The sequence below is a fragment of the Amblyraja radiata genome, chromosome 1 (genome assembly GCF_010909765.2).
Source record: "Amblyraja radiata isolate CabotCenter1 chromosome 1, sAmbRad1.1.pri, whole genome shotgun sequence".
Classification (NCBI taxonomy): domain Eukaryota; kingdom Metazoa; phylum Chordata; class Chondrichthyes; order Rajiformes; family Rajidae; genus Amblyraja; species Amblyraja radiata.
The window spans coordinates 98,954,938-98,968,622 of record NC_045956.1 but is presented as its reverse complement, the minus strand read 5'-3'; the positions used below and the strand labels follow the sequence as shown (position 1 = coordinate 98,968,622).

Genomic DNA, 13,685 nt, shown 5'->3' with positions numbered 1-13,685 from the left:
ACCCACCCTCACATCAGTCTGAAGAAAGGTTTCGACCCGAAACGTTGCCCATTTCCTTCGCTCCATAGATGCTGCCTCACCCGCTGAATTTCTCCAACATTTTTGTCTACCTTCGATTTTCCAGCATCTGCAGTTCCTTCTTAAACAACTGTTTACATTGACCAACATGTCCCATACACACGAGTCTCCCCTGCCTGTATTTGGCCCATATCCCACTAAACCTGTCCTATCCATGTACCTGTCTAACTATTTCTTAAACGTTGCGATAGTACTTGCCTCAACTACCTCCACCAGCAACTCATTCCATACACCCACCACTCTTTGTGTGAAAAAGTTACTCCTCAGGTTCCTATTAAATCTTTTAAAATCTTACACAACCTTACACAAACGAAGGTTTAAGAAAGAACTGCAGATGCTGGAACAAACTAAGGTTTAGTTAGTTTGACATTTAACTAAGGTTTCTCATTTGACTTGATGGTAATGGTTTAGAAGTTGGAGCTATAGACGCCCAGTTTTGAGGTGTTAGATCTGTTCTGAATCTATCCCATTTCAGCACCATCATAGTGCTACACCACACAATGGACAGTATGGTCACTACATGACTCCAAGCACTCCACCAGAGCAGTGCAGTGATCATTCCATTACTTCATTGCCAATACCATCTGCAATGACCAGATTTATTAGGATTAGGTCAAGTATGTTGTATCTTCAGGGTAGGCATCACAGATGGGGGACAGTTAGAGAGGAGGTTGTGAAACTGTCTCCGGAGAGAATCTTCAGGTTTGTTCTCGTTACATACCACAAACCCAAGCTGCCAAGACTATGGCTATTTCATCCTATTGCTTCATGAGTCTATGGAACTTCTCTGCAACCCGAGATTGGTGAAGGGAGTTTGCAGAGTTTAGCTGGGTCTGACCTTGTAATATCTGAAAACATGCGTTGGCTTGTTGGTTTTATACCACAGATAGATTTTCAGAGTAGTTTTAACAAAATTAAATGGTCATTTGAAGGTAGGTAAGGGTAAATCACATTGTCTCTGGGATTTCATACTGGGCAGACTGGGTAGAGGCTACACACATATTTCCGACCCTAAAGATTATCTGTTCATAAGGTGCTTCTTTTTAACAACAATGCTAAATACTGCTATTAACAATAACCGAAGCCTCACTACTCGAAGTAATCACACACCATGATTAAAACTATTGACAGGCAGTTTCCTTTAAAAAAAAAACTTAAAAGACTGAATACGATGAAAACTTGTAAAAGTGAAGCTAGTTGATGCTGCATGTCTTACCTTCGGGATTGGAGCTGACGAAGACCTTGATGCTCCTGCTGCCCGGGAGGTACGGAGGGAGATCGGCCACAGCTCCAGCCAGTGCCGCCCTGCGGAGCGCCGAGTCCCGGGGCGAAGGGAGCCGGGAGCCTGGCACCGACCACATCAACATGTTGGCAGGAATAGAGAGGGGGGCAAACGCGCCCAATGCTGAGCACTTGATTTGGCCGGGGATTGGGTTGGGGGGATGAGGGGAATGCGAGATGTGGTAGAGGGAGGCTCGGCGAGAGCGCTGGCAGCAGGCGTTTGAGAGCGGGACTGCGAGCGTCTGAGACAAAACAGGTCTGGCTCCGAGCCTCACATCACTGCCGGCTGCAGTAACACAAACAAATCAACAATAATCATCGGCGGGCGCCCGACTCAGGCAAAGTCTCGGGTTCAAAACATGAAGAGCCGAACCAAGAGGGCGCAAACCACCGTGTAAATAAATATATTTCCTTTGGAAATAACTTAAGTTTAGTTTTTAAAATAACTTTTTTTGGGGGGGAAGTGAAGAATGTAAGTGGAAGGCGATAGGGGTGACTTGGGGGTTGGGTCACCTCATGGCTCCAGAGTGCAAGCTGTGGACAAGGGGCGAGCGGGCGGTGCCGGCAACTCGCCTCTAATCGCCTGCGCAAGGTTGGCTCTTCATCTCCGCTTCACGGCGACGTCCTCCTCGCTTGGACCCGGGATGGAGGGCAGGTGGGTAGGGGGTCGGGAGGGGGCTGTAAGCAGATCTCTCCTAACTCGCCCCCCCCCCACCCCTCCCTTTCCCTCGGCTCAGAATGGACTGAAGACGGGCTCCACAGCCTCCGATCGATCGCCGGTTCACTCTCGCCCCGTTGCGACCGTCTATTCTTTCCGGGGAATTGAGCACAGAGAGTGGAGACCAAGGTTGCCTTGGTAGGGAGAGTTGGAGGGCGATATGCGCTGTCCTCCCTCCGTCTAGTTGGTGGAGGGGGAGCTTGTGGTTGCAGTCTCGCTCTCTTCAAACAAAGTGCCCGGAGTTGACAGAGCAGGCGAGGGCTCCGGCGATGTGGCTCTCTCCTGAGATGAGCAATGGATGCTCCGCCCGCCGCTTGACTGGAAGGTCACCTGCACGGCTCGCCGAAGAGCACTTTCATGTCCAGATGGCTGCGAGCGGAGCCGGTCGAACTGTGAAGCTCTGAGAGACTGACTGACTGAGTAAGAGCCGACGCCGCCACTCAGGAGCAGACTGAGGTCTCTGCGAGCGGCAGCGCGATATAAAGGCGATGGGCTTCAGCAAAGACACATGTGGATCCAGCAGGTGAAAAGTCTCGGAGAGCCACATCGAGCTTCCCCACCGCTCTGTCACATTCAGGAGTCTTTGAAGTGGCTTCATCGCCGCCTCTCATTCCAGTGGAATTTAATTTTTAATAAATGCGATCAATATGTGAACCGTGGGACACGATTGCAGCTTTGAATTAAATGTCATGAAAAAAAAAACCGAATAACAGTTCCAACATCTGGCAACGTATTTCTACAAGAACGCATCCATTAAACTGACCAACAGAGGGAAGCAATATTTCACAAGTGCTAAAGAAATTGATAGGATCTAAAATCCAATGGGAGGGTAGTATTTGCTGTGACTATTTAACCAAGGTTTGAATTTTAGCTCGGAGTTTAATATAAAATCAGAGGAAAGGAATTATTTATTGATGTTTGTAATTACAGGAAACTCCTAACAGTAGTGACAGGGGGGTAAACTGTCCCTTGAGACTCGACTGAGCCACAGCTTTGGACATCTTCTGCAATTAACGGAACAATATTCCTCTCTACCGGTCCTACCAGCACCCAACACGACTATTATTTAATTACAATTAAACGAGTCAGGATAATTCTGATGATGTGCACAGGCTAGTAAGAGGTGTACTTTAGAATCCCCTGGTAGACACAAATGCTGGAGAAACTCAGCGGGTGAGGCAGCATCTATGGAGCGAAGGAAATAGGCAACGTTTCGGGCCGAAACCCTTCTTCAGACTTTAGAATCCCCTTTTCCTTTTGGTCGAAATGCTTGTGATTTTGCAAGCAGTATGCACGGGACACGCGAAGGTTACTGCGGCATATTTGTGGAGCATACCTGCAGTGGCCCGGAACGCATACACCTCAATGTGTGTGACCCATCCTGGCCACAGATCATCCCCCATGCCGTCGAATATTCACTTTTTTTCCCCTCTTAACAAATAATTACATATTTATAAATATATCATTAGTAAAATATCGTTCAAGGATTATATTATAGTTTATGTGATTTGGAAGCAATTTTGTTAAAATCAATTTTGTTCCGCATTGACGATGTTTTGGAAGGAGATATGGAGGGAAATAATTGTTATAAATCACAAATTGCTAGAAACGAAACACGTTAGGGAGGTTTAAATGAGAGGTAATAATTGTGTGTATTGAGCAGTTGTACACATGTCTGTATGATCATCATCGTTAGAACATTCCATTCCTATTGGCGTGCACTGGTTTTCCTTGTTTTAATCCATCTCTCTGCCCCAGTGCAGCCAACATCAAATCTGTGAAAAGCTGTCGTGTATCACCCTATCCACAACCACATGCACCTGCGCCTGCTTTCTTTCGCAATTTCTTGTGATACTCCTACTAGATTACCAGCCCCTCCTCCTAATTTTCACCACATTGTCCAAGGCATTGCGAAACTTCAGATATCCTTTTGAATTGATCGCGCACTATTTACCTGATGTAATTTGATGGTTTGCTTTAGTGGGATTTGAACTCATAACTTCACATTGTTAATCCTGATATTGTCTGTCGAGTAAGAACAGTCTGAGAAGGGGCCCGACCTAAAACATAGCCTATGCATATTCTCGTTAGACGTTACTACAGCGTGTTGTGTCTTCATTTGTAAACCAGCATCTGCAGTTCCCTGTTTCTAATGGAATCTCGCCAATGTTTAGCTGCAGTGAAATACCCATATGTTTACACGCACATATGAGATAATGTGCGAATTGCACTGAAAATGCCATGATCCCTGTGGAATTGTAGCCAACTGTAGATTTTCTCTAAGGAAAACTGCAAATCAAAAACTGCTTCAAATTGGATAAACTGTGAAAAATGCATATTCTGACTATTAATAACTAGACTAATCACCTGCAGCAATTACAATAATCCTTGGTGCTCTCTGTAATCTTAATAGTTGTAATTTGTTTTCAGTAGTTTAGAAAGTATATTTCCCACATCGTGCAACTATGTGAAATTCATTGCCGCAGAAGGCTGAGGAGGCCAAGCTAATGGATATTTTAAAGGCAGACATTGACAGGTTCATGATTAATATGGGTGTCAGGGGTTATGGGGAGAAGGCAGGAGAATGGGGTTAGGAAGGAGAGATAGATCAGCCATGATTGAATGGTGGAGTAGACTTGATGGGCTGAATGGCCTAATTCTGCTCCTACAACGAATGATCTTATGAACACGAGTGCTTTTTACATGAAAAACATAAGCCCATCTATGATGGAGCCGCGGTCTCCGGTAAGGAAGCGGCCGTTCCAGGTGGCCCAGCCGCTGAGAGGACTCTCCCGACGCCGGGGCAACAGCCAGGAACAGCCAGGAACAGCCAGGAACATCGGGCCTCCGTAGAGGCAATAGCGGAGGCCTCAATAGGCCTGACTTTGGGAGAACTGGGGATGGGGACTGGACATTGTGCCTTCCCCCACAGTGGTAACCATTGTGGGGGGATGATTTTTGTGTGTAAGTGATTATTTTAGTTTGTGTCCAAGATGGCTGTCGGAAGGGAGAGTGGACGCTGGCGCGGTTTAGCTGCCGCTGCTCTCTCTTCACATTGTGGTTTTGATTTTTTTGTCTTTGGATCGAATTCTGTCTTTAATTTGTGTATTGGTGGACTTCCGGTGGCGCTATGGAGGCTTGAGTCCAGCGCCAACTAGCTCCGTGCCGAAGAAATTTAAAACGGGAGAAAATCGGGTCTTACCTGCTGCGATCGCGATCTGAACGGCTGCCTGCGTGACGTCATCAGGCGCGCGACTTTAAGATATGTCGTCGGTACAACATACCCCCCCCCGTGGGACACAAAAAAAAGCCGGTAAAGGGAGACCGCAGAAGGAAGAGGAAGGCCTTACAGAGGCCTCGACCTCAGTTACAACAACGGCCCAGGAAGACCCTTCGAAGAAAACGAAACCGAAAAAGTCTGAAATGGAGGAGCTTAAAATTTTTCTCTCTGCCGAAATGAAAACCTTTGGAGAGAAGTTTGGAGAGAAGTTTAAAGAGGAACTTGACTCTTTTAAGGTAGATTTTAAAGCAGAAATGCTTTCTACCGTTAAACAAATGCTGGAAATCTGGAAGAAGACGAGGGAGGAAGAGATCAAGGATCAGATGGAAGTGCTGGAAACCAGGCTTGTTTCGGTGGAAACGAAGGTGGACCCCATTTATCACATACTTGATCAGCATAGAACAGTGATAACCGAACTTGAGAATTCGGTGACGACAAGTGTGGAAACTGTAAGTCGACTCCTTATTGAAAACCAACGCCTCTCCGATATGGTGATCAAATTAAATGATAAGTGTATTGATTTGGAGGGGCGTCAAAGACGTAAGAATCTAAGAATTGTAGGGGTGAAAGAAGGAAGTGAGAAGGAAATGGGTACGCGGGATTTTGTGGCAGACCTATTACAAAAAGCCTTAAAATTGGATCACAAACCTTCACTCGGTTGAGCTCATAGAGCGCAGGGACGTCGTATACAAGATGATGGCCGTCCAAGACAAATTATCGTAAAGGTACAATTGGATCATGAATTTGATGATTTAATGAAGAAAATTGTTCGAGGTGGACAGCTCCTTTTTGAAGGTGCGAGATTCAGTATTTATCGAGATTATCCGGCAGAAGTCTTCAAGAAAAGAGCGCTGTTCACTGAGACAAAGAGAATACTGAAGGATGTACCTGATCTGAAATACAGTTTGTTTTACCCCGCAAGACTAAGAGTCCTCTACAAGTCCAAGGAGCACTTTTTTACAGACCATGAAAAAGCACTGGAATATGCCAAAAAAGTCAATAACATGACCATAGACGGAAGAATTCTCATTACTCCTTAGGAGTCAAGCCAGATCTAAAAGGACCTTTAAAGTTCTTTTAAGAGCTTTAAGGACATTCGGAAACCGAAATGGACGGAGGACATTGGATAAAACCGTGATCTTTGTATTTTGGTTTATTAATCAATATTATTATCTGTATATTCATGCCTATATCTATATATGTAACAACTAATACTTATTAAATATCTATATTACTACTAAAATTATTAACATTAACATTTCTCATAAAAATTTAATACTGTATATGATTGATAACAATGATTAATAATTAATAGTCTTCGATTAACGTAGAAATAAATTACATACTTATATTATATAGGAAGATATGCAAGAGGTAAATTAGATTACGTCATTAAAAAAGTTTAACGGTTTTTCTCTTTATTTTTCGATTTAAAATTAAATTTATAGATTTAGCGGGAAAAAATTAATATGATATGTGAGAATAATAACGTTGGGAATTTTTGCGGTTTTTGAATTTTTCTGCAGGGTCACGTGTTTATGTATGGATACATATGGGTATATATGTATATATATGTATGTGTATGTATATATATATATATATGTGTGCATATTGTGTGTGTGTACGTATGGATATGTAAATAAGTTTGTTACTCCCAAAGAAGTTATTTGAATGTTAGAAATAATCTTTTTTTTCTTCGGGCACGGAGCTGGAAATTTTTTTTTTTTACAAAGGCTACGGAAGTCTTTAGAATTCTAGCCACGTTAGTGTGGCTATCACTAACTACACTAATTGTAGATGTAGTTCTTTTTCTTTCACCCTATACTAACCAACTCTATCACTTTTTTCACTTTAAATATTTTTATAATTTAATGTTTGAATGGAAAAATAAGACTAATACAAGGAGATGTGTTCGGAAGAGCGATGTATATGATTTTAAATTCATCTATTTGAGGTTCGGGAGCAGGGTCAGGTTCTATGTGTTGTACCTTCTGCTCGGTTATAGACCACCTTAGAAACAATATGCAAGATGTTAATATGATAAGAGGGGGTCAGGGAATAACATTTTGTAGTTGGAATGTCAAGGGAATTAATGAACCAATTAAGAGAGGTAAAGTTTTGGCACATCTAAATTTAATCAAAACAGATATAATATTTCTACAAGAAACACACCTTAAAAAGGAATCTCAACATAGACTTAAAGCTAAGTGGATCGCTGAATCATATCATTCCTCCTTTTCCCATAAGTCCAGAGGAGTTGCAATACTAATTCGTTAAGGAATACCTTTTAAGAACTCTTCAACAATAGTGGATATTGATGGTAGATATATTATATTAGTTGGAGAGTTAAATGGAGAAAAAGTGATTCTTCTTAATGTTTATGGGCCTAATTTTGATAACCCCAAGTTTTTTAATAAAACATTTAATAAAATTTCTGAATTTACACAATATAAATTAATAATTGGAGGAGACTTCAATTGTACATTAGATCCATACTTAGACAGATCATCAAGGCAAAAAAAAGTAAAATCTCAATCAAGTGTATTTCTAAATTCACTTATTAATACCATTAATATTAAGGATATCTGGAGAATAGAAAACCCAACGGGACGGGAATATTCATTTTACTCACCAGTACACAAAACATACTCAAGAATAGATTATTTTTTAGTTGACTCTACGTTTATCCCATTTATTTATAATTCAAAATACCATAACATTATAATCTCAGATCACGCACCTGTAACATTCATGATTAAATTAAATGGAATGTCCGAGAAACAAGCATATTGGAGATTTAACCCACAAATTTTGAACGAAAGATCATGCCAGGAATATATTATTAAACAGATTCAAATATTTTTTGAGGTAAATGACAACCCTGACACACCTACTTCTCTTATGTGGGAAACGTTTAAAGCGTATGTTCGAGGTACATTAATTTCTGCTCAAGCATTTTATAATAAAGAGAACAGGATTAAGCAACAAACATTGGAAATTGAAATCAAGCAACTAGATATAGAAAATGCGAGAATGCCATCTACTTTAAAACATAATAAAATTGCTGTATTGAAATATAAATTAAATAAAATGTATTCAGAACAAGTAATAAAACTTTATCAAAAAACCAAACAACTACATTTTGAATTTGGAGACAAACCACAAAAATTATTAGCACGTCAGTTACGAAAAATGGAAGGGGAAAAAACAATTCATAAAATTAGAACAGAGACAGGAGAATTATTAAAAATGCCCAAGGATATAAATGATAGATTTCTCCAATACTATCATAACCTTTATTCAACTAAAACCGTAGCACAATCAGAAGGAATAGCAGATTTTTTAATAAAATGTAATTTAAAAGGTTTAGATTCAAACGATAGAGAATTATTAGAAAGGGAGATTACGATAAAGGATATTGAGGAGTCTATTGGCTCTTTAAAAAATGGTAAAGCAGTAGGACCAGATGGTTTAGGTTCCGAATTTTATAAAAAATTTTATGATTTGCTTAGCCCACGTTTACAAAGACTGTATGAGTATATATATACTCAACAGAAACTTCCAGACACTTTAAATGAATCAATAATAACACTTATTCCTAAAGCTGATAAAGATCTGGAAGACCCGGGATCATACAGAGCAATTGCACTTTTAAATACAGATCAGAAAATTTTAACTAAAATACTAGCGCATAGATTAAGTACAGTGATGAATAAATTAATACACCCTGACCAAACAGGCTTTATTCAGAAACGGTACTCATATTATAATCTAAGAAGATTATTTAATATTATATATTCTAAGAGAATTATTAATGAAGATCTAGCAATAATTTCACTTGACGCTGAAAAAGCATTTGATCAGGTCGAATGGCCTTATTTATTTTCGGTGATGGAAAATATGCAGCTAGGGGAGAAATTCTGTACATGGATAAAACTGTTATATACAAATCCCACGGCTAGAATATTTACAAACCAAAGGTTGTCACCTAAATTTAGCCTATCTAGAGGTTGTAGACAAGGATGCCCATTATCTCCATTATTATTTGCGCTTGCTATTGAGCCACTGGCAGAAAGAGTTAGGGGGCATCCGGAAATACATGGGTATAACACAAAGGACACAGTGAATAAAATTTCTCTATACGCAGATGATGTATTAATTTACATTACAAAACCAGAAATTAGTATTCCAAACTTATTAAAGCTAATAACCCAATTTGGCTCACTTTCAGGATACAGAATAAATTGGAATAAAAGTGAAATTATGCCAATAAGGGAACATAACAAACAGACAATACAACAATTTCCATTTAAAATAGTAAATGAAAAATTTAAATATCTAGGTATTTATGTAACTAAGATATATACATCATTATTTAAAGCAAATTTCCCCCCATTACTGAACAAACTACATAAGAATATTCAATACTGGAAAACACTTCCTATCTCAATGGTAGGCAAAATCAATGCCATAAAAATGATTTTTTTACCGCAAATATTATATCTTTTTCAGACAATTCCGATATATCTGGCAAAAAACTTTAAAAAAAAATTGGACTCTATTGTTAATGATTTTATCTGGGATTATAAGAATCATAGGATAAACAAAAGACACTTGTGTAAATCAAAAATAAATGGAGGCTTGGTTTTACCCAATTTTTTGTTTTATTTCTGGGCAGTTAACATTAAAAATATGAATTTCTGGTTGGAAGATATAGATCATCAACCAGACTGGTTAAAAATGGAAAAGGAAGATTGTTTACCTTTTGATATCGGTTCGATATTATTTGCTACGTCTAAATTAAACAAAAAAATTTATAGGGAAAACCCTATAATATTTAGTGCTATACGAATCTGGAAACAATTAAAAAAGACATTAAAATTAGATAATTTATCACTTTTTCTTCCAATTGTGAATAATCCTTTGTTTAAGCCTTCATGGTTGGACGGGGGTTTTACACAATGGAAGAATTATGGAATTAAAAATATGGGACAACTTTACAAGGAAGGCACTTTTCTGACATTTCAGGAATTGCAACAGACTTATGGACTTCGAGGAAATGATTATTTCAGATATCTTCAACTTAGAGATTATGTAAAATCGAACTCCCAAAATTTTCGAATTAGAAATTCAGAAATTCTTGATGACTGTTGGAACAAACATCCTAATACAGAAAAATTAATATCTTATATATACAATATCTTATTAGACAGTGACATTCCCTCGACGGACTTACACAGACAAACATGGGAAAAAGAATTAAATCAAGTAATAACGAAAGATACTTGGGAAGAAAGTTTGCAACACATACATCAGTGTTCACTAAACGCCAGACATTCTCTAATACAATTTAAAGTAATACATAGGTTACATTATTCAAAAACAAAACTACATAAAATTTTTCAACATATCTCACCTATATGTGATAAATGTCAACATTTAGAAGCTACATTATCTCATATGTTTGCAAACTGTATAAAAATTAAAAAATTCTGGGTAAATATTTTTAGTATAATATCTAAAGTAACCAGCACACAATTGGACCCAGATCCAAAATTAATAATACTCGGAATATTAGAATTAAATCAAACACTTAGAACAACACAAAGAAACTTTATTGATTATAGTTTAATAACAGGAAAAAAATTAATTCTAAAATTTTGGAAAGGCCCTACGGCCCCCACAATCAAAATGTGGATTATAGAAATGACGGAGACCTTAAACGTGGAAAGAATCAGATTTTCCCTGTTGGACAAACAGGAATTATTCGTTGGAACATGGTCTCCTTTTATTGATTACTTAAAGGGTCAGAATGGTTCAGCACAGGAACCTGACTAGCACGCGGGCTAAAGAATGGATGAAATACTATACTCTGAAATGTACGAATATATCTCGAATGAAGTCTTTTTTATTTTAACAAATTTTTCCATTCTTCTTTAACTACCTTTTTTTTTTTTTTTGTTTTTGTTTTGTTGTTTTTGTTTTTTGTTTTTCTTCTCTTTCTTTTCTTTCTTTACTTCATCTATCTCTTTAGTTCTATCTAGTTTAAAAAAAAAAAAAAAAGGCAAAAAGTATTGGAGACAATGTAATAATAATTGACAATATTATCAATTTAAAAATGTAAGACTGTAATGATGTATTTTGGTTATGTACCTATCTCCAATAAAAAATATTTTCAAAAAAAATAAATTATTTGTGTATTGGTGATGTCTTTATTATTTATTTTACTCTGATTATATGTTTTTTACTCTTGTTAAATTCTGTAAGGTGTCCTTGAGACTTTTGAAAGGCGCCCACAAATAAAATTTATTATTATTATTATTATCATCCGTAGCTCCGCATTGATCCAATTGGTTAAGATTCATAATGGCCATACTCAATCTTATCTTGATTGTTGCATAGTTTGTTTGGCCAATGGGCTTCTGAGTCTATTATATTTCGCTCTATTTTCAGGTGAAATGCATCACATCTTTCTGATTAAAGACATCTGAAATATTATCTCTATTTAACTCTCAACAGATGTTACCTGCTTGCTGGATATCTCAAGTATTTTCAGTATTATTTCTTTTTTGCAGCATCTATATTTTGTCTGAGATCTTGCTGGGTTTGAGTGCAAGACAAGCCTGGTGATCATTATCCAGAGCTAAATCAATTATCTGTGACCAAACTAATATGAGAGATGGTCCTTTTGGGCTGTTATCGATTGCCAACTTGCCACATTTATCATGGATGTGTAAATGGGTAAATAATAATTAATCCTGTCATTGAGTGCCATCATTACCTTGGCTGTGGTGATAACATACATTTTGGCTAGAATGTCAGTGTGCTTGATACTGGTTCAATGTTTTGAAATGTTAAACAATTGGAAACTTGTAAGCCAGGTGTTGTAGTAGCTAAAACTGGAGAGTTTTAATACACAGAGCTCATAAATTTCAGTTAGTTCTTAGCAACAGACACACACACAAATATAATTTGTATATTTGTTCAACATCACTTGAAGAGATATAACCATGAAAACAAAGTTTATTATCTTCATCATCTACATCCTCCCCCTTGGTCATATACTCCGGTCATATACTTCAAACTGGACTTCCATTGCTATGCTGATGACACCCAAATCTATCTCAGCACCAAGTCCCCCCACCACCACCCTCTCTCCCATATCAACTCCTGCCTGTCAGCCATCAAATCTTGGATGCAACTCAACTTCCTTAAATTAAACAGTAACAAAACAGAATTTCTCCTCATTGGCTCCAAATCAACACTTACCAAAATTAACAACCCCACTCTCACTATTGACGGCACCACTGTCTCCCCATCTCCTCAAGCCCGCAACCTTGGCGTGATCTTTGACTCAACCCTCTCCCTTGAGCCTCACATCCGCCATGTTGTCAAAACATCATTTTTTCACCTTCGCAACATTGCCAAAATCAGACCCTCTCTCACACCTCCCGCTGCTGAAAGACTCCTCCATGCCTTCATCTCCTCCCGACTGGACTACTGTAACTCTCTTCTCTTTGGCATTAATTCCAGCAACATCAACCGACTCCAACTGGTCCAGAATGCAGCCACCCGACTCATTACCCACACCAAATCCTGGCACCACATCACCCCAGTCCTCAAAGAACTTCACTGGCTTCCCATTTCCCACCGGATCATCTACAAAATCCTGGTCCTCACCTACAAAGCCCTCAACCACTTGGCCCCCCCCTTATCTCACTGACCTCCTCTCCCCCTACCAACCCTCACGGTCCCTCAGATCCATTTCAGCCGGTCTCCTCTCCATTCTGAAATCCAACCTCTGCACTTTTGGAGACAGAGCCTTCTCCAGGGCAGCTCCCAGGCTCTGGAACTCCTCCCACAATTGATCCGAACTTCTGAGTCCCTCACCATCTTCCAGTCCCACCTCAAGACCCATCTCTTCACCTCTGCCTATCCTTAGTCCCATGTCCCCCTCCCCTTTGCATCTCTGTCTTACTGCTCTATTTTGTTTTGTTCTTGACTCACCATGTAAAGCGACTTTGAGTCCTTGAAAAGCGCTATACATATAAAATGTATTATTATTATAATAATAATAATAATAATAATAATAATAATAATAATAATAATTATTATTATTATTATTATTATTATTATTATTATTATTATTATTATTATTATTATTATTATTATGTCTACACAACAAATGATTTCTGTCCCACATTATGTGATGGCCTCTTCATGTCCTGCGAATATCCTATTATTGCCTTTTCTGTCTGATCATGACTGAGTGAAGCACTTTGACCCACTGTTTGAGCATGGAAGAGTAGAGCACAGGAACAGGCCCAT

General features: G+C 38.7%; 1 protein-coding gene across 1 annotated transcript in view; it reads right to left on the bottom strand.

The window, feature by feature from the left end:
- nwd2 (NACHT and WD repeat domain containing 2) overlaps nt 1-1,722 on the bottom strand; it is a 109,818-nt gene extending 108,096 nt beyond the window's left edge. Inside the window, exon 1 of the mRNA XM_033026707.1 lies at nt 1,295-1,722. Within this exon, the coding sequence (XP_032882598.1) occupies nt 1,295-1,445 (151 nt within the window). The 5' untranslated portion in view covers nt 1,446-1,722. The remainder of the gene's footprint in view (nt 1-1,294) is intronic.
- Between the last annotated feature and the right edge of the window lie 11,963 nt (nt 1,723-13,685).